Raw genomic sequence first — 21,346 nt, 5'->3', positions numbered from 1 at the left:
GATAGCCTTTCCATATAAGCAACAGTGTTTAATATATACATGAACATATGGATGGATATGATATCGCACAGACTCAGCTACCCAGTCAGCCGCCATGTTGGCACCAAATACAGACTAAACTGGTTGATCTGTGTGATGACAGATGGATGAGCTTATTTCTGCAGTTTCACCTCCTCCCATACTTTCCCTCTATATCTGTCTCTATATATGTCCTCTGTCTTTCCTGCTGTCCTCTCCTTGTCCTTTCTTTTTATGTTTCTATGCTTTGTATCTGCAAATATCTTTTTTGTCTCTATGTCTGTTATCTAATCCCAAACTAAAAAAAAGCAAAGAATCTGATTCTGATATATCTTTATGGAAATCATGAAAAATCAGGAGATCTAATATTTCAGATCAAGCCCTTTTCAGTGGGGCAGAAAGTACATTTCAACAGTGGGAGCATCACAGTGTTTTTGGGGCCTCAAATGAACTCTGTATGACGTGTTTCCAGTGGATTGATTATCAGGAGAACTTTTGAGTGGATGTTCTGACTGAATATTTTACAAAGTGACAAAGCAGAGAGCTCTCTCGGGGGGTTGAAGTATCATTGCTCCGGTATTGTGGTTTTCCTCACTAAGGCACTGGAAAAAGAAAGAAAATCATTGTTTGGAGACGGATGTGCTCACGCATTGTACAGATTGGAGAAGTCTTGCTTTTTATAACATGCCTCCTGAACTGTTGCTGCACTGTGGCTTAGTCTCCCTCAGTGAGGTTGTTTGGAATAGTTATTTAAGTCCTGCTGTCATTTAAAGCAAGGACAAAAAGTAATTCAAGATTTTGTCAAGTAAAAGTTTGTATTATTTAATATTTGTCCCTCTACTCCCTGTCACTCCTCTTGCTGACTTTCATCTAAGTCTTTCAAAAAGAACATCAGAAAAACCAGCTGGTGTTTGAGAATGGATTTGTAATTGAAAATTAAATTGACTTGAAAATCGCTTTTTTTCATTTGCTTTTTTCAAACTTTTTTTGTTTTATTGTTAATTCACTCAATTGGAGCTGAGCATGTTTTAATATCAGCGCTGCTGCATTATGCTGTGGCCTCCTGTCAATCACTTCACACCCACAGAAAAAACCCAGAAAGTCTTTACCAGGAAATAAACCCATTTCTAAAATCATAAGGCTGTATTGTCAAATCCATTGCTTATTTATTTAGGCTGTCTCCAGTCCCTGGGGCAGCAGTTCATTTGAAACAATATTTGACAGTAAATTTGAATATTTTAAAAATGATTAAAAACAAGTGGAGGAAATACTTGCTCAGCACTGCAGAAAACTGGGTTCAGTTCTCAGAATTAGAGCCTTACACTTGGTTGTCTTTCAATAAAAACAATCAACATCTGGCCTCCAGTGTCAAATGTTCTAGTAAATATTGATTATGTCCAGTCTACCAACAACTTTGCAGATATAAACAAGTGTCAACCTCCGGGGCTTTAAAATTAAGCCAATGCTGAAGAGCTAAAAGCTGCAGTTCCTCTAATGACCACTAGAGTCCGGCTCCAACAGTGAGTCAGTCCCCATAGGCTCCAGTGTTAAAATGTCCAACTTTACAGCAGAATTAAACATGAATGTGTGGTACAAAAAACTGTTTTGGTCTCTAGAGCTAATTTCCTCCTTCATGACAACTGTAGGGTGATGACTGCGTTGTTGTGACATCACAAAGTTCCAGAAGTCCTGACGGCTGGTTTTAAGGCTCAGGTTCTGAATACAGGCTGTGTGCATTTCTCTGTGGACTGAGGCTTTGATAATTTCACAGTATTAATATAGAACCTAGACCTGCTTTATAATCACGAACACATGGACATCTACCTTTATACAATATGAGACCTTAATAATTCATTTTGGGCAGGGGCTAAATGTTATAATGAGCTTTTAAACTGTTTGGGAAGTAGCGGTGACAGAATTTCCTTACTTCAGCGTAATATGTTACCATATCATCATGCGCTAGTGGTAATGTTTGATAACTAGTAAAGGTAGGTGGCGGGTGGATTCATGCATCACTAATTTGTGTTGTATACCTTGGTGATCAATAGAGAAATGCCAGGGACTGACTTTACTATTCAAATAAAATGCTCACAAGAGTCTCTGCAGTCTTAACAGTGGATAAAAGCAAGAGGGAAGACTAGACCCTGCTGTACCAAGTGCCAATACAAGATAGATATACAACAAGAGCTGTCTACATTGACTATTACTCAACCAGTCTACCTCAAAGGTCTCCCAATGTTCCAAAGCCTGAGCCAATAAATAAAGCCGTGGCTTGGTGAGCTAAACCCCTGTGGGGATGCTAATACTGAGCAGTTTGGCCAAGTGCCTCAATCAAGCAGAGAAGACCTGCTGTGGCTCCTGGGGATGATGAGAAGAAATACATATATATAGAGAGAGGGATGGGGAGTGGGTTAGAGAGCAGAGAATAAGCACAATGTGATTACAGTCCAGCCAGTTCTGCAGCTCAATTTCACACTGTAATGAATAATGTCAGGAGGATAGGAATTCCAGACCTCCATGTGCACGAGCTCCTTGGATGGTCTCTAATAGGATATGGCAGCAGTTTTATCCTGGCTCGATCCATGCAGCTTCATGTGCTGTATACAGTGCTAGCTATGGTACAAACCCCTCATGGAAATCCCAGTTCATGCATTTATGCTGCCTCTGTCCTGCTTCGGTGCTATATGCCCCGGCATCTCATGCATTAATCCAGCATCTAGACTGTATTAATACTGCAGATATTTCATTGTCAAATGTTGCACAGTAAAAGCAAATTGAATACAGTGCCAGCTGTTGTGCAAGGCGTCCCCTGTCATGCACTTACCCTGCATCTATCCAGGTTTAATACTGTCATCTGTGGTGTTGAGTTCACAAGACAAACTCCCTGTGTGTCCCAAACAACCAGTCAGCAGACCATTACTTTGAACATAAAACTGGCTTTAATGAGAGCAAAACCTCTTTGTTTTGCCCAAGCAGCGTCTCCTGAGAACGGAGCAAACACAGCAGCAGTGGAAAGTGGGACTCACAATCACTGTGACTGTAAATCAGGGAATGCTTAGTCTGAGGCTGTTAGGGTGGATTTAGCCTGGACGAACTCCTGTTCCAACACTTGTTTAGGTGAAAAAAATCACAGGAAGGAAGGAGGGAAGAGGTGAAAGAGGAGATATAGGAGATGGGAGTTGACAGTAGCAGTGAGTGTGTAAGGTGTTTGGAAGGTACTGGAGACATTTACAGTGGATTGCACCTCTTCTTGGCAGAGGACCAGGACCACCCAGAGCCCAGCGTGTCAATACAGGCCTCCCTGGAGAGTTTTTAGCGACTGTGGCTTATGACTGAATGCTTTACTGTGTCTGCTTGTGCATGTATTCAAAGTCAGCTTGTTAATAATTATGGGGGTTTTGGGAGAGATATTATCCTCTCTTCTTTCTTCCGTCTCCTTTTATTTGTCCACTCCAAGCTGTTTCTCGTTCTTCTTTTTTCCCTCTCGTCTTTAATGGCTCGGTGAGATAAGACACAGTTGGCTTGTTGCTCATACTCAGACTAGATTTTTGTGTAAGTCAGGAAGGGATTGAGCAAATAAAGTGGAGGAAAATAAAACTAGGTTGTATCTTCAGTGTGTATTGTATGTTGTCCCGTACATCCCCTCGTTACTGATCTCTTCATTTTCAAACTCACCTGTTGTTGTCACCTTTTTCATTTCCTTCAGTAGCCAGGTTTCCACTGCAGTTTTGTGCAAAATAGAAGTGTTTCTTTAGAATAAATCTGGGTTTTCTCCTCATGTGTCATTCCAGTTAAACATGATGATGGATTTCCATCGTTGGAACTGATTGGAATAATTTCAAACTCTGCATTAAGCAGGTTAATGGAAACGGACCTGAACAGCATATGCACATCTGTCTTGTTGAGGGGCTGAGTCAACAAAAGGAGACTAGCCATGACTTTGATGGAAGCAGATAATAATGTTACAAGTCCTTTGAGATATAGATATGATAGAAACATACAGTAGGTCTACAGATTATCAACAAGGTGTCATAACTAAGATTTTCCTGGTCTGCTGCCACTGAAGGTCAGGTTTGGTTAAGTCTAGACAACTGTAAATATGTCCCAATTCAGGGGCTGCCTCCTTTGGAGGAGGTGGTCTATAAAGGGTGTGGTTGCCGTAGACCGTGAAGGCTGAGCCAAAATGAGGTGGTCTGGCCTATGGAGGATCTCCGCTTAGTGTCACTAGCTGTGCCCACCCTCACCATTGCGTCTCAAAGTGGGGCTCCTGTCGCCTGTCGCCTCAAGGTTTTCATGGCCTCAGTTTTTTAACAGTTAGCTGTTGAACTGAGCTAAAAACCCACTTACATCTACATTTACATTACATTTAAAAATTTAATCCTTGGGCTGTCTGTCAGCGTTGTTTGGTGCCATATTATTTTCATTACAGGCACGCATTGAATCTTGGGATTGGTTGGGCCACAAAGAGTCCACCTGTTGAAACCTTTCTTGCCCAAGTAAAGAAGGATCTCATTCCTCGGCTGCATTTGAAGGAGCCTTTGAAATGTCTGGCTGCGCTGCTGTGACGCAGTCTCTCTTCAAATGCAACCTCCAAAGGATGTGGCCCCTGAACTGGGACACAACTTTTATCTACTAGGTTAATGTCAAGCAAGGTTTGTTGTCATGATTTCAAAGATTGTTTTCATCATTAAATAAACCAACAGATTTGATTTGGACTAAGGTCTTCAGTCTCACACATGCTCACTTGCCCACACTTGTGGTAGAACATCACACCACATCAGCTGTTGATACTTAGAGGAGACCATCAGCATTATACACATACAATGATAACAGTGGGGTAATATGGAACATCATGCAACAATTAAAAGTAATATTCCCTTAGGTTTAATTTGATTCTTCACTTGTAGTTATGGACATTTGATGGTCCTTTGACAGCCCAGTATCCTCAGGAATTACGTCAGTTTTAATGATTCTGCTCCGTATAAGTATGACATTCAGCCTCAACGGAGGAAGCAGTGTGTTTCTTTGTGTAGCGAGGCAGAAAGTATATAGAGAATATAGGTCGTAGTGATGGATGGGTGGGCAGCATGTTTGACTTCTATGAAGGAGGTTGGACTTGGTGTCCCGTCAAAGACTTGTAATTAACATTTGCCTATTTACTGAATGTAGTAGTTAGTTAACCCTAACCCTAATCCTACCATAACCATAGTAGGTCAATATGTCATCAGCACAATCTTTCCCTAACCTTAACCATACCATAGTTGCCATGTTGAGATACTGTAGTCAGTGAGAATTCAAAAATGTTGGTGTTTGAGTTAAAACAAAATCACTGGCATTGAATGTGATCCAGGGTTTTGCAGAATGCAACTGTATCAACATCTCTCTCTGGCATTAAGGTTCAACCAGTGATACAACAACTCGGCCAGGCTGATCCTGCATTGGTTATAAAAATGTGTTCGTGCACAGCACAAGAGAAATGATTCGGCTTGGGTGCAAAAGTCGATTCAAAATAGATTTGCAATTTTTTCACAAAAATTGATTGATATTTGTTAGTAATGTTATACTGAAGGAATCTTGTTGTTCTTGTAGTGTTTGGACACACTTTGGATTTAATGACTTCATTAGCTTTGCAGGACACAGGTGAGGTATTTTGTTAGTGCTCCATCACCTACAGACACCTGCAGAATAGCAGAGCTCCTGCACTAACGAACGAGACCATCTGACCCACGCACAGTGCAGCACTTTACAAAGCCTCACCAGCTCTGCTTTTTTCTCTTATTCAGAACATCGCTATTGCAGCTCACCTCTTTATTCTAAAAAGACGTAGTACCGAGAAAACTGACCTGTATTTACTTTACCAGCCTTTTAAATTAGTTTTTCCAAATTTTTAAAGCTGAGAGATATCTTCAATGCATCTATTCATGGCAGTGAAAATCATTCATAACTCCTTTTAGACTCTGTGAGATCACATGAGGGCAGCCTTCTTTTAGGAGCACTATATTTACTCGGTACATCTCTGAAATAAATGCTGTTGTTCGCTGTGGTGGGTAGTCTACCAATATTTTTATTCATGATGACTTTACTGCTGTTCTATCCCTAGAACTTCTTCACTCAAGGAGCAGAAAAGCTTTTTGTGAGAGCCTTAGTCTATTTTTTTCCCCTGAACTAGAAGACCTTTGGCATTAATAGCTGTTTTTGTTAGGTGTGATTTCATGGCTCTGAATGTGTGCGGCTTTGTGATATCTCAAGAAAAGTTGGAGAGATTTAATCAATATTACCTCGACTGTCTCACCCAATACGTTGTTTGTGCAGCAGGTTACTATGACCCATAGTTAGGTTTTGTTGCTAGGCGACATCTAGTGGTCGTAGTAATGATGACAGGAGCAAAGGGAAAAGTGCGGTGACGTAGTTTATAGAGCGACGTCAGGAGGAGGTTGGGGTGGATGAATGAATATGACACCGGAGAGCGGTGTTCGATTCCCATGTGAAAGTAGCAGATTATGTTGTTTCTATTATCTATGACTGTTTGTTGTTATTATTGTAACCATGACAACAAAGATTGTCTAGTGTTGAGGAAGTACTTATTTTAACCCAAATCACCATTTTTTCCCCCAAACCTAACCAAGTCATGACTGTTATTACAGTAACCATGGAGACGCAGGTAGGTATGCTGCTCTCCACTGGTCCACGTGATTATTATTGTTACCTTGTTAACCAAGGCCTGGTGCGCCTGCCGCTAGCTGCTATTTCATCAGACACTACTACGGGTTGTGTCAGAGGGTTGAAAAAAAAAACCAAGTTGTATGGTTTGATTTTTTTCCCTGATTGGTTCAGGAGAAGAAATGTTTGGAGAATTACATTGGGTCCTTTCTTTCTGCTGCTGGATTTCTTGCTGTATCGACTGTATTGCAGTTATGTCTCTGGAACATTGCAGCTGCTTAGATAAAAATCGAGGTGAAGTCTTTTCACTCTCAGTGACCATGTATCTGAATAAAAAAGGTGAATTCACATATGATTCCATCCCAAAAGACGGATCCCTCACCCCCCAAAAAAACGCCCTTGTGCTTTCTCTGTGATCAGTTTATTTGCTGGATCCCTCATCCCATCTCGTTTTGTAGCTGGAAGTTCACAGGACGTGAAACACAGCAGTGCAGTAATCGTGTGCCCCTGCTCGTCCCAGAAGGACAGAGAGAGAAGATTATCTGCTGCACCGTGTGACTGTGCATTCATCTCCACCTCCCCTGCTTCATGCAGAGCAGGCTTTGCAGGAGGTTTTTTTGGCAGCTGGCCTGCTAGGATTACATTTGCTGATAACTTAGCGCTTCGGGCTGCACAGAAAAATAAATTGCTCTCCTGTGAGGGCCAAGGTAAAGGACGTGTAATCCCCTTGTTGGCCATAACCATTTTTGGAGAGAGAGAGAGAGAGAGAGAGAGAGAGAGAGAGAGAGAGAGAGTGTGTGTGTGTGTGTGTGTCTGTGTTGCGTGGAGTGACCCAGTCATACAAATGTAGGCACCCCATCTTGTGCAAAATGCTAGTAGATGCTGTTTTGTGTTTTTGCTTCATCTGCAAGAAGAATAGTTAATCTGGAACGGACAGTGGAAGAAAAGATGGGTGAATTTTGTTTGTTTAATTTTGCTATGGAAAGTCACTGCATAGTAACAGCTAGAAGTTGAAAAAATGACTGTGCTTAGTCAATTCTCTGAGACAACATATCTCATTTTAGAGACAAGGTATCATGGACCCTCTGTGGATCTTCATCTCACTGAGAAGAAGAGGACAGCTAGAAAGAGAGTCATTAAAATTGAACATGGGTGTAAACAGATGAGAGGCTTGAGAGACAAGAAAAAGACACACTCACACAGAGAGAAAGAGAGATGACAAGAAATCTAGTGTTGAAACTCTCTCTAGAGAGAGAGAGGCCAGAGGGCTGAGGCAGATCTTCAGAAACAGAGAGAGGGGAGAGAGAGACAGATAGATAGACAGGGAGAAGATGGAAAGGAAGTAGGAAGAGCTGAGGAGTCTAAAAAATTGAACAGTGGGCCAGGGAAGTATTTCACCTGTCAATCTACCTGTCACAGTGGGCGATAGGTTCCAGTCCTCACTGGCAACTTTCACACAGAACTGAAGGAGAAACCTTACTCTGCTGTAACCTTTGGATGTCCTGTGATTTTGGCAGTGTTTGTCCTTTTTTTTTTTAAATCCTTTCCACAACTTAAAATAACTCAGTTTCAGTTTTGCATGTTTTAGCCATCTAACTACAAGTCATGTACTTTACTGCCATCTCTATTTGAGGGCTTAATATAAAATTTTAGGTTGATTTCTTACCTCCAAGGCATGTCAGTGCAATATGAAAATGAACTTTCTGAGAGTTGAAACGAGCCTAAGAATCATTCACAAAGAAGGAGAGATTTGCTGAACTTGCATTACATTTTTTGCCAAGTGACATCTTTGTTGTGTTGTACTAAAGTTGTGCAGGACAACTTTGAAAACTTTTTGTTGGGTGAGAGTTTTTTTGGTAAACACGGACAATTGAGATCCAGCTGATAAGAGGAAAAACATTTCTACAACTTGTAAATGCTTATTATGACTAAAATACACTTGTATTCTCTGTAGAGGTTCGCTGATCTTTAAGGTCCCATACTAACAGTTTTCCAGTGTTTTATTTGAAGTGTTGATATATTTGTTGTTTTAAGAACCAAAAACCATCTCAGTGTAGTTTTACATCTCCTCTCTCAGGCTTCTCTCTGGAGCTTTAGTAACATCAGGTCAATGAGCCAATCAGAAGATAGTCTGTGAGCCTCTTTTCTGATTGGCTGGTTGTTTTTTGAGTGATCAAATGAAAATATAGCAGATTTAAGGTAAACACTCAGAGCAACCAATTCCTGCAAGGCTGGATGGTGGGTCCAGGTGGGTGGGGCTTGGGGCGTGGCTGAGGGCAGTGACTGCTTTGTTGTGACATCACAAAGTTCCAGAAGTCCTGGCGGCTGGTTTTAAGGCTCAGTTTCTGAATACAGGCTGTGTGCATTTCTCTGTGGACTGAGGCTTTGATACTTTTTCAGTATTAATATAGAACCTAGACCTGCTTTATAATCACAAACACATGGACATCTACCTTTATACAATATAGGACCTTTAAGAAGTATTTTTCAACTTTCATAAAATTAATTTTCATATCATGTAGGCATGAGCTGAAACCACTGGCTGTTTGGAAGATAGAACATTAATCTTAAAAGTGTTGGTATACTTCCAAATGTTGTCCTCAGAAATAAAAAGCGTACATGATTTGCAGTTAATGGGCTAAAACATGCAAAAACCAACACTGCGGTCCTTTAAATCAGCTAGTGTCAGTGATTTAAATCCCATGCTGATAGAAAAGACTGATTTATCCAGCCACAGTTGAAAACTCTGGAAAACTTGATTTGGCTGGTAGTTGGTGGTAATTTTTCACCCTGACCGTGAAAAGAAAAGGAAAGTAAAGTTTAGAGAGAATGAGAGACAGACAAAGAAAAAGTTGAAAAAGTATTGATTCCATGGAAAGAATTTCATTTTTATTTTGCTCACATAAAAAATAATGGAACGCAAAATGCAACAAAACAGACAATAATGAATTCTGTATGACTGTCAGGCATACACAATAATGCATGCAGACTGAAAACAATTTATTTTACAATACAAATAAAACTTACTCTATTTGCACAAGAAAAGAAGCCCAATCTGTGTGGATGAGATAAACAATACCCACATTAAACTGACTCACTAAAAACGTAAGAGAGCACACACTGTATCTCCTCCTAGGCTGTTCAATTTTCAAAATTTGTTGTTTTGATAATAAAAAGTGTTTTGAAATCTAACCCATCTCTGGATCTTAATTTGAATTAAAATGCCCAGTGTCTACAGTCAGACAGATGACGATAGCATCCATGGTTTTTGGAGGTCTTCTGTTCCCTCAAGGAATCGAAACAAGCCCTCCACATGAGAGGAAAACTGTGGAAAGTTGAACCCTCCTTGGTTTCTCCACGTTATGCTGCTGAGAGACTTTAGAGTGATTGCAGGTTGAGGTGCCACGGTGCTATTTGGAGATTCCATTTACAATGAAACATGAATGAAACACCTTGCACCTCGAGTGAGTCAGTATGTGTGTACCAACAGATTGTCGGTTTATCCATTCCACATTATATAACTTTAATGTGCCACCTGGACTTGAAAGCAACGTGTGGAAAAACATCATTTGGGATATTAACTGCTGTATGGTGGCAATGAGAGACAGGAACACCCACAAGCTTTACTCCTGTGAAATGCAAGAAGACTGTGCTACTGTGAGTCAGTATGTGTGAACAGGAAGTCAGTTGTAGCTCTTTGAGTTCATCATGAAATACCACAGGTGACATCACTTGAAGCGGATATCTTCATGTCTCATCTAAATTTGGTTGTAACTGCACATTCAAGTTTTTTAACAGTTTAAATATCTAAAGTAGTCCACTCTTTTTGGTCACTTTCATATACATACAGTATATGTATGCACGCCCTCAATTATACATACCTTTAAGCCTTGATAAGATTTAAACGAGTGAAAGATTCACCCCAATTGCACATTGGAAATTCCGTGACAACAAAACTCAGCATGGAGGAGTGTAAACATAGCAAGCAAATTAAAACTTATTTAATTCACCTTCTATAGATATGCCTGGAATTACATAACCATGTTGGAAATAAAGTGTTTGTGGTAATGGCAGGAATGGGGTGTGTATGTCTGATTATAAAGAAGAAGTATGTTATGTATAGAAGAACGAAGAGAGAGTAAGAGGAGGCATCAAGGTTGTTACCTGAGGAAAATCTACATCAAAGAGCTCAAAGGATCGTGAGCTTTATCTCATGCTGCTTTCTGACAACTTTTTGCAATAACATATTTGATTAACTTCTGGCATCTCCCATTAACGGAGTGAGATGGTGCTGATTAAATTAATTGCACTCTCCTCTGGCGAATATCCCCTAGTTGTGAATTTGCTCACTTTTTATGCTTTCTAAATTCCCCTCATTTCCCTTCCTTTACCTTTGACTCTCTGTTTTGCTTCTCTCCTTTCACTTTTTAACCTTTGACCACAGGTACTTTACCCATTTTCACCTACATTTCTCTGTACAACTTTCCTCTCCTTACAACATCTGAAAAATCAGGCCTTACCTGACTTAGTATGCCACCCAGCTCTTGGTCCGGGCCATGGTAATGGCTTGCCTTTAATGCTGCAATGCCCTTCTGGCAGGCCTCCCTTCTTGCAGAGTGAATGTCGCAGCCCGCCTGGTCTTCAGTCAGCCCAAAACGGCGCATGTCACTCTGCTACTCATACTGGCTATCCATGGCAATCAAATTCAAGTCACTGATACTTGCCCTCAGAGTGACTTCTGGGTCTGCATCTACTTGAACTCAGTCATTCAGCCTTAAGCTCCTACCCGCCGCTGCACTCCTCCAAGGAATGTCGGCTGGTGTTGCCATCCTGCACACAAGGCAATTGCAGTCCAGACTCTTCTCATCTGTGGTTCTTACTTACTTCTTACAATGTCTGTACACGTATTGAATAGATAGCTTTAGTGATGTCTCTCACTTGTAAGTTGCTTTGGATAAAAGCGTCTGCCAAATGAGTAAATGTATCTTCACACTTAGCCTGTATTCACAGAAGATGATGAATGAGTTGAACATTGTGAAGCATCTCTAATGTGGAGCAGAATATTATGCACTCTTAAAATTAAAGAATTGCAGAGATTCAAAGAAAACTAATAGGAATGTTGGGGTGATCACTTAAAAAGATCACTTGATTGGTCTTAAGAGCAAAGCATTTGTTCATGGAAGTACAAAGGTTCAAGGAGGTACCATTAGGATTCATGAGCTCATGGACGCTCCTTAAGGAATTTTTACGAGTTCTTCTTTGATTGTGTTTTGAAGAAGACCTCAAGTTCATCGACATCTGGAAAAATTCAAGCACAAACTATCAACTTTCTGTTTTTCAGTTTTGTTTTGCTAAAACTTGTGTTTTTTAAAGACAAAGCTCGCCGGATGTTGCTGTATACAAGCAATTTCAAGCTTATAGTCAGTCATGACACTGAGGTCAACACTGAGGGTTGCCAGTGCATGGCTATCTAAAGATTGAAAGGGAGAGAAAGTGGATGGAAGTGGTTTATACCAGCTGTAATCCCTTCATATCTGTGGATATAAGATGCACATATATTGTATGTGTGGAGGACAGGCATGAAAGAAAATCCAAGGCACTGCTTACAAAAATGCACCAAGACAGGACACAGGCATTTTTTCTGAGGGTGTGCATTTTTAAGTGCACTAGAATGCAATAGGGCTTCAAGGAATCTTTTTGATCCACAACCAGTAGCATCACGTAGCAGTTTACTCTAAAAATCTCCTCATGAAGGCTTGTAAAAGTTATTCCACTCATGTCCAACACAGTTGAAAAAGCCCCTAGAAACTCCTTAGTATTTGTTCGTAGTAATAGCAACAGATTGAGATTCCAACAAGTCACTTAACTTCTAAGCCTGACACGCCAGACAGTTTGTTACACGGAACCATCTGGAAAGGCTTTCTAGGAAATGGTTTGGAAAAGGGCAGGCACTTTCAAAAGAAATACTTGGCAGGTGACCGGATGAACCATGAATCTATCACCGTCAATCACAGGAGGAGTTCGACCAATCAGATTTTGCATCCTTCCATTTTTCTTTACTACTAGAAGAGCCAGTTGGTAAATCAAACTCTTGCTGAAGCCCGGCACTAGAGGAGCGAAAACATCTTTTCCATTGAGAAAATCCTTCAGTACTGTTCTTTGCTTTTCTTTCAGTGAAGAAATACTAGTTCTGATGTAACTGATGCTACAGCAGCATCTATGTTAGCGTCTTTAGGAACCACTGTTGTTGTTAACCAGCAGTTGCTTCTCACTGTAGTCACACCTAAAACAATTTGTTCAGTTCAAGTCAGTTTTATTTGTACAGCACACAATCTTAATATATCTTAATATTACAATATTATAGAGTGAAACCCCACACATAATGCAATGAGTGAGCACTTGGTGACAGTGGACAGAAAAAACTCGCTTCTAACAGGAAGAAACCTCCAACAGAACCACACACCTGTATCTGCCTCTAGCTCCTCCCTCATAGGACCTTGACTGGTTTGGCCACAAGTAAATAGTTTAGAGCATGACAATTCTCCTCGGTTGTGAAAAATCCAGCTGTTCCCGCAATGTTATTTACGTGTTTGAACCATCTGAAAAATATTGACACTGGTTTGTGGGTAATCCATTTAAACAATTTAACTCCATTCAAAACCATCAAGGCGGAAGGGTTTTAAGACTGGAGCCTTTGAACAACTGTTTTAGGAAGGATTCATGGAGTTTGGAGTTGATTTAACAAACCTGATTTTGATGTTTGTTAAGATAGAAACACACTTTTTTGTATGTTGGACAAACATCTGATTAACCCCTCAACTGTATGTTGATAGTAAAGGACACAACTTCAAGGATCATGTTGAAAAAAAGGACAGAAAAAGTTTCTTCTAAGGTACATGAAATCGTGGACACCCTCTGTAAAGATTTGCCTCATGCAGATCCAATTTTTGAAATAAAACAGCACCAGCTTGTAAATGTGCATCAGAAATGTGTTGTAAGTTGTGAAGTAAACAGTGTTGTCAGTGCCAGAGCTAGATGTAACAAAGCCAGAGATGTCACATAACTCCTGCGTTGTCCTTATTGTTTGTTTTTGTCTCTTTTTTTGTGCATTTTCTTTTGTAGCACCTGCAGTGGCATCTGGCCTCAGTGTGTGGGCCACTGGGAAATCATGGTGATCATACCAGTGGGTGCTGAAATAGATTTTGTGAGCTTGTATTTGTTCACATACAGACATACACAAACATACACACAGGCTGAGTGTGCAGGTGTATGCAAAGGCACAGAAACACACAAATACATCATGTCAACAAAACAAGATTAATTCACTAATTATGAGATTCTCTCTCTCTCTCTCTCTCTCTCTCTCTCTCTGTCTCTCTCTCTGTCTCTCTCTCTGTCTCTCTGCGTGTGTTTGTGTGTGTGTGTGTGTGTGTTATTCCTGGTTTGTTTCTCTGTCTCTTTGTGTCTTGCTCAACCCCCACCCCCCACATACACAATTCAATTCTACCGTGGACTCCCCACATAGCTCACCCCTTCAGCCTCGTACTCTCACTATTTGTCTGTGCTGTTTTACCAGTGCCCACAAAGCAGTTTGCATTTTGTAATCCTGATTATCTCTTTTGTCTTCAGTGCTTTTGCACAACCTTAAAAGTTTCCTTAAAAAAATAAAAGTAGTTTTGTAAAGGGTCAGTGTTTTTGCATTAATTATGCAATTTACTACAAATCATACAAAATGTTCTTTTCAAATCAAATCAAATTTATCTAGAATTACGATTGTTTCTCCCACCTTCCAGATTGGAAATGGGCTTGATCAAGATGCTCTATCAACATGACCGTGATGTTTCTGTTTATTGTTGTGATGTATGTGTGCATGTAGGAATCTGTAGGAAATAAGTAGATACCTACAGTAAATGTCTTTCTTATCTTTTCAGGCTGTCATGAGTCATGCTCAGATTGCCATGGGCCGAGCCAGCAGGAGTGTGTGTTGTGTTCAGATCCAGCTGCCTTGCTCAAAGACGGGGAATGCGTCCCTGACTGTGGCGGAGGCTTCTACAGTCAAGAAGGCGTCTGCTACGGTAAAGTTGACACATGTCCACACTGCAAAGCAGCCAGGACAAAAACAGAGGAGGTGTCTTTGATGCTGTGAGGGATGTAGCAGGTTTTTGTTTTTGATATTTGGATTTTAGGAATACAAGGATACTCCTACAGGCCCCTTGACTAAAGCATGGGCTCAGTAAGTCGATAATATAATATAATATAATATAATATAATATAATATAATATAATATAATATAATATAATATAATATAATATAATATAATATAATATAATATAATATAATATAATATAATATAATATAATATAATATAATATAATATAATATAATATAATATAATATTGTTTTATTTTTTTCACTGATTTTCCATATTTCCCAGCCAACAACTGGGCATAAACATCTTACATTATATATATAAGCAGAAGGACAAGTACAGTTTTTCCTGTCAAGTCAGTGTGACTTACATCCTGCACCAACAAGACACCTTTATTGTTGAATTTGAAAAGCTTTTGTCTGAAGACATATGACAGGCTAGATACAAGAGCAAAATAGCAACATACACAACTGCAGCTATTCATCTGTGTTCGCTGTTCAGCTTGACCTCAGGAGGAGAGAAAGCTGATATGTAAAGAGACAAATGTCACAGGATGTGTCGGTGAAAAATACAGTCAACAGAAAACACCATCAGAGACAATGAGAGGTTTATTGTTAGCGGTGAACTGGGGGTGAAGGTTTGTTTGGGCTTGTTTTTTAGCATCCCCCATGGAGCTTCTTGCCAGTATCCACTCTCTGTGTGGTGCCAGAATGATAAGTCAGCAGTAGCCAGAGTTAGCAAACAAACAATTAAAAAAAATATACAATAATTAGCACTTCTCTCTTCCACTAATGAGGATTCAGAGGCTCTCAGAAGAAAGAGATCCTGTATGAATATGGATGGTTTCTATTTTTGAGTGGTAAAATGAAGAAGAGCAAGAATAGGCCTCCCCCCGGGTGACAGTGAACCTAGATGCACATAGCTGAGCTCTTTCTTTGGTTGAAACCACCTGGAGGAGTTGAGGAGGAACTCTCTTCTTTTCCTGCAGCTCATATGGAGAAGTTGAAGCGCTCAGCAAGGAGACCTCTTTGAGAAAATGTCAAAACTTTCTGGAGAAAGGTCAAATCCATTAGAACTTGCCAGTTTGTGCTCTGAGGGCTGCTTTAAAATGTCAACATCTGGGGAGAGCTTAAGGGGGTTTTAACTTCTCCGTTTTCCTCCTTAGAGTTTCCCGGTGATTGATTTGAGAGGCTTCCATTTTTGTTCCCTCCAGGATGTCGTAGGAATCTGTTACTGATTTTAGCCTCTGTTTACCAAAGATCTGTTTGAGCATGTTTGGTGTCGAAATGTCATGTCAGCATGGACCATTACACACACACACACACACACACACACACACACACACAAACTTTATACTTTAGTTTTCTGGACATATTTGACTTCTTATTTGCAACTAGACTTTTTATATTTTAATAGTTTTTTTCTCTTTTCAAACTTCAACCAAACTGAACATATTTGCCATCAGTTAAAGCAAAAAGTCAGACTAACTGTGATGGTAACTGGTCACTAAGAGACAAAGTGACATTCAGTATTTCACAGACTCTGGTTAAGAGACTTTGCTCTTACTTGAGTAAAATTAGCTAATTCTTAAATTGAGCCTGGAGCATTTTATCATTCAGACCAGAGGCCTTTAACATATACATGCTGTGGTTCACAGCCTGTGATTCCTCCTGTGCCTCCTGTTTCCCTGACAACCCCAAGTGCATGAGCTGCCCCCCAGGGACCGCCCTGCATCATGGGAAATGTATTACCCAGTGTCCGACTCAGCATTACCTGGACAGCCACAACAGATGCCGAGGTAGGTTTCAAGTCTCCAACCGCTAAGACACAAACTGAGCTTCATTCTTGACTTGAAAAGAGCAGTTGCCAAGACTCGAGGACCACTTACTCACTTGTTCTGGAGCTTTTGACTGTGTCACCTGGTCCCTAATCAGCAGGTTGAGTAGGCTCAGTCTGCTCAGTTGCCATGGAAATGTAGATTTTTTTTATATCTTTTTTGAGGTTGCTTAATAATAGCTAATTAAATGTTGTTTTGAAGCATGTTTCCATCCACACGTGCAAACTTTGAACATAATTTGAGCAATTTCCCAAAATGTCAGGAAAAATCTGAATCAGTATCAGATGCTGCTGCTGGCATTTGTAAATAAAGTTGTGCAAGTTGTTGCTTTCTTAGTCGAGCTTAAGAATTTTTCTGTATTGAACTTTGTCTATCTTATATGTTCTGATGTGCAAATTTAGAATACATGTAGAAAAAAAGCTGACTTTATGATAAAAGATTATGTGTGCCAGGCACATAGAATGATCCTATCTTGTTGTGATGCTCTTAAGCGATGAAAGAGAGAAAGATTAGTCATCTTTAAACCAACTGTTGTTGTTCACTTCTTCCCTTTATCTTATCTCCTCAGCCTGTCACAGCTCCTGCGCTTTGTGTTGGGGTCCCTCGGTATCCCAGTGTACTCTGTGTCCAGACAGGCTCCTTCTCCACCAAGGCCAGTGTGTGGAGGCCTGTGGGGAGGGACTGTACTCCCAGGATAATACCTGCCACAGTAAGGGCTTATGTCTAAGTTTTTAAGTGTTTAAAAGGTGCTTTATAATCTTCCAGCACTGGTGGCCTTCCCTTCTGACCTTTCATGTTCTCTACTTTCAGACTGCCACCCCTCCTGCCGCTCCTGTGTGGGTCCCTTGGCTTCAGACTGCCTCCGCTGCCTCAAACCAGAGGAAGCCCTCACCTCACAGTCCAGCGACCTTCAGCACGGCATCTGCACAGCTGGATGTCCTGCACACACTTACCTGGATGACCTGCAGACGTGCAGAGGTGAGCACATGATGTTTTTGGATCACCTCCAGCGAGGAGGTTCTGTTTTCCCCCATGTCTGTCTGTTGGTTTGTTTGTGTGTCTGTCTGTTCGTCAGCAGGATTACTCAAAAAGTATGAACTGATTTGCACCAAGCAGCAGCGCATCCAGGAATATTTTTATCTCTTCCCTCAACATTGCGAGAGATGGCATTTTGACATTTTCGTTAGTTTCTCAGGAAATAATGTTTGTAAAATATAATTGATATTGTTTGGATGTAAAAAAATCAGACACATTTATGGTGCTGATGTTGATGAGTTTGTACAGTTTTGTGCAGAGCCAGACAATAATCTGGATGTGGAGGAAGAAAATGTTGGATCCACATTACACAAAGTTATACTGGTTATTAATAGTAAGTAACAGTGTTATCATTCAACATGCAACCAATGAAAATAGACAATAATAGTAACAGTTGTGACATAGCAATGAGACAATTCATACAGGTGTAGAACAGTATGAACTGTATAATAGTATCATCATCATTTCACACAACAGATTATAAAACCGTAGAGTTGTCTTGTGTAAGGATTAAAGACAACAATATGCTGGAGAAGGAAAGACGAGTGTAGGATTGTTTGGCCTTGGTGGAGGTCTGCGCTCTGCTGAGACCCACTCTGCTCTTCTCCTTCACCGTGGAGAAGCAGAGTGAAGGCCGAGCTCGAGTGTCCTTGGTTGTGGCTGTTCACAAGTTATCAAGCCAATTAGCAAGTCAACCTTCGGTCACTGTGGGTTTGAAAACAGGTTAAGGCAGGGCTTCCCAAACTTTTCAGCCACCAACCCCAAAATTAATGGTGCAAGAAACTCGCGACCCCCACTATTCCCAGAGGTGGGTGAAGCATATAAAATGTTGTGCTCTGGAATGCACGCGCACTACTTGGCCTATTGAAACACAGGCATAGCGACAACATAAGAAAACAAAACAGCTTAACAACTACACAGTTATTTAAAATTGACTAGTAGCAAAACACACTAGTCAACGCAATCTCCATGTGTGAACTGTAGTAATGAGTAAATATACAGTACGTAGGAGCAGCAGACTTACAGGTGTTATCTCAGTGAGATGGGTGGGCATGATGCTCCGTGCACAGCAAGTCCATTCTGGGTTTAATTTTGGAGATGGCCACTTGGAGATCATCCTCCACATTTAGTCGTGATCTGTATTTATTTTTGATGTAAGTCAGTGCTGAAGAAGTCTTTTCGCAAATGTAGGTAGAGCCAAACTACAACAGTACATCCATAGCAGCTCTGGATAGCTAAAAGTGACCTACATGCACAGGTGCTAGATTTCCTGTGGTGCTGTAAACTGACCTGCTGCAACTGATGCTGTCGTTAATCTGTCGTAATCACCTCAGGGGTCATAACGGGACAAAGAAAATCGGAGGGATGGTGACATTTTTTATTTGAATGATTTTATTTTAAATTAAATGACTATTTTTGTATTTTATAACAATTATGGCTACAATGTGCTATTTCAAATTGTTTTGGAATTTTATTTGATTTCTGGAAATTATCTCGCGATCCTGCCCCCCCATGTCTTGCAACCCCCTGTGGAGTCCCGACCCCAGCTTTAGGAATCACTCGGTTAAGAAATCACTTCCACTGATGAGGTTTGTTCAACCTGAACAAAAGCAACAACATTCAATCAGAGCACAGAGGAAAATCAATGAACAGGCAAACAAATGTTGTTTATTCAACAAGCTGCTAATCACACAGCAAACTGTCATTTGCATAACATGAACTGGTACTGAAATATTTAGTGAGTCGATCAGTAGGTTGACATTAGTTGTGACTGAATCTTGCAGGTTGGGACATTTTCGTGGTGACAAAGTCTGTCCAAAGACAAACATACATTTAAACACCTGACAAAACCACCTCTGTGTTACTTCCTGTTAGAGCAGGTGTCTCCAGGACCACATGGTGCCACGATGACACACACAGAATCACAAGATGAAAACAATACCAGCCCTGCTCTCACAGATGGTCATGAATAACCTATTTAAAGAAGACACTTTGTAATAAGCATTTGCGTTTAGTTTTGGACATTTTATAAATGAAACAATTAAAATTACCATTAGAATACTCACTCAGTTAATCATGGAAATGGTCAGTGGTTGCAACTCCAAATATGAACTGAATTTCAGGTTTTGTTGCATCTTTTATCTCAGTGTTGTTTAGTATTATAACATTTTAATGACATGTACAGAACATGTGTAACATGCAGAACGTTACACACTTTCCTGTCTTTGTAATCTTTATAAACTCCTGAGAGTTTGAACAGAAGTGTGGCCTTGTGTTGCTTGAAAGGTGTCTAGAATGGTTTGTGTGTGTGTGTGTGTGTGTGTGTGTGTTTCTGTTTGGGGGAGGAAGATAGTGTGTGTGGAGACACCTGATTAGGTTGTTTATGAGTGTGAAATTGTGCGTGTAATGGGCTAGTTTTTATTAAGGTGAGTTCTAGGATTGACTGGGGTAGTCTGTCAAGTGAGAATGATTATCACACACCTACCAACACACAACACTCCACCTCCTGGCCAGAATTCCAGGAGGTTTGTTTCATTTAGGTTATTTTTTCAAACAATGCAGGACAACATCGAAGAGAGATGAAAAGGCCATAATGATTTTTCTTTACCTCCCTCGTACCTCCGACTGTGTGCTGTGAAACTCTATCCATCCACCACAATCACCGCTCTCCCATCCTCTTACCTCCCTGCTCAGTCTTTGTGCCCGCTGACCATGCTGCGTTTAGTATTTGGCAGGGAGGAGGGTATTTGTTCTACCTGCTGTCTCTTCCTCGAGCGCAGCCAAGTCATTTGCCATCGCTGGCATTGCGCTCGGCTCTGCTTTTCTCTCAGCTCACTTTTCATCTGCCGGAGCTTCTGTTTCCTGACACAAGATGAAGTGCACGCTGCCCAAACAGCAGTTTTATAGCCACTGCTTACATTAAAGTTGAATTTTAAACACTTACTTGACAGAGGAAGGCTGGTGAGTGCTTCAGTAAGAGTGGTTGTGATGACATCAGCTGCAGAAGATTAAAGTGATCCAGATCTAGAAGTAGGATTTTGCAAGTATCAAACTTTTGCTTTATTTAGCTTTTATGGACCCAATTGTTTTGATACCACTGAGGATCAAAAAGTGTCTCGTCATTCGATACCAAATTTCAAAACCTAATCAGTAAATAAGTAAATGTCATCATTTTACATGAACATGAGCAGGATTGAGTGCGTAAAACTAAAATGTTTTGTGTAATGTAATGTATTGTAATTTACTGTGTGTTAAATTGGATTTGATAAAAGTGGAATCCAAAAAAGTTAAGAAGAAGAATCGTTTAGAATCAGTATCATCGAAGTATCTAATTAATTATTTGTGTGATACTCAGCCCCATTTATTATAAACCATTTTTGTAGTGCTACATTTTATTACCTCTCCCTTTTAAACAGTTATTGTTGTATTGTTTTCAATCCTTCTATTTAGTTCTTTATTGTTGTCCTTGGAGAATAATCACCAGTTTATCAGTTTTGTGTCATTATATCCACCTCCAAACTAAAGCAGACAGTAGGTTGTTAGTCACTGCCTTTCAACGTGACCTCTACGACAGATTTCTGTTGTCCCCTTCAGTAGGACGATGTTGTTCTGCAGTGCTTTTCAAAATACTTTTTTAAAGAGCAAA

General features: G+C 40.3%; 1 protein-coding gene across 2 annotated transcripts in view; it reads left to right on the top strand.

Moving 5' to 3' along the window:
- fras1 (Fraser extracellular matrix complex subunit 1) overlaps positions 1-21,346 on the top strand; it is a 245,665-nt gene that overhangs the window by 112,156 nt on the left and 112,163 nt on the right. For both annotated transcript variants that reach the window (XM_071483970.1, XM_071483969.1), the window contains exons 14-17: positions 14,610-14,753; positions 16,486-16,626; positions 17,234-17,374; positions 17,476-17,643. In XM_071483970.1, coding sequence (XP_071340071.1) covers positions 14,610-14,753; positions 16,486-16,626; positions 17,234-17,374; positions 17,476-17,643 — 594 coding nt within the window. The remainder of the gene's footprint in view (positions 1-14,609; positions 14,754-16,485; positions 16,627-17,233; positions 17,375-17,475; positions 17,644-21,346) is intronic.

This window comes from Trachinotus anak, unplaced genomic scaffold (assembly GCF_046630095.1).
Source record: "Trachinotus anak isolate AG129_WGS33_773 ecotype Australia unplaced genomic scaffold, CSIRO_AGI_Tana_v1 ptg000008l, whole genome shotgun sequence".
Lineage (NCBI taxonomy): Eukaryota > Metazoa > Chordata > Actinopteri > Carangiformes > Carangidae > Trachinotus > Trachinotus anak.
This window is presented reverse-complemented; position numbering and strand designations above follow the sequence as displayed.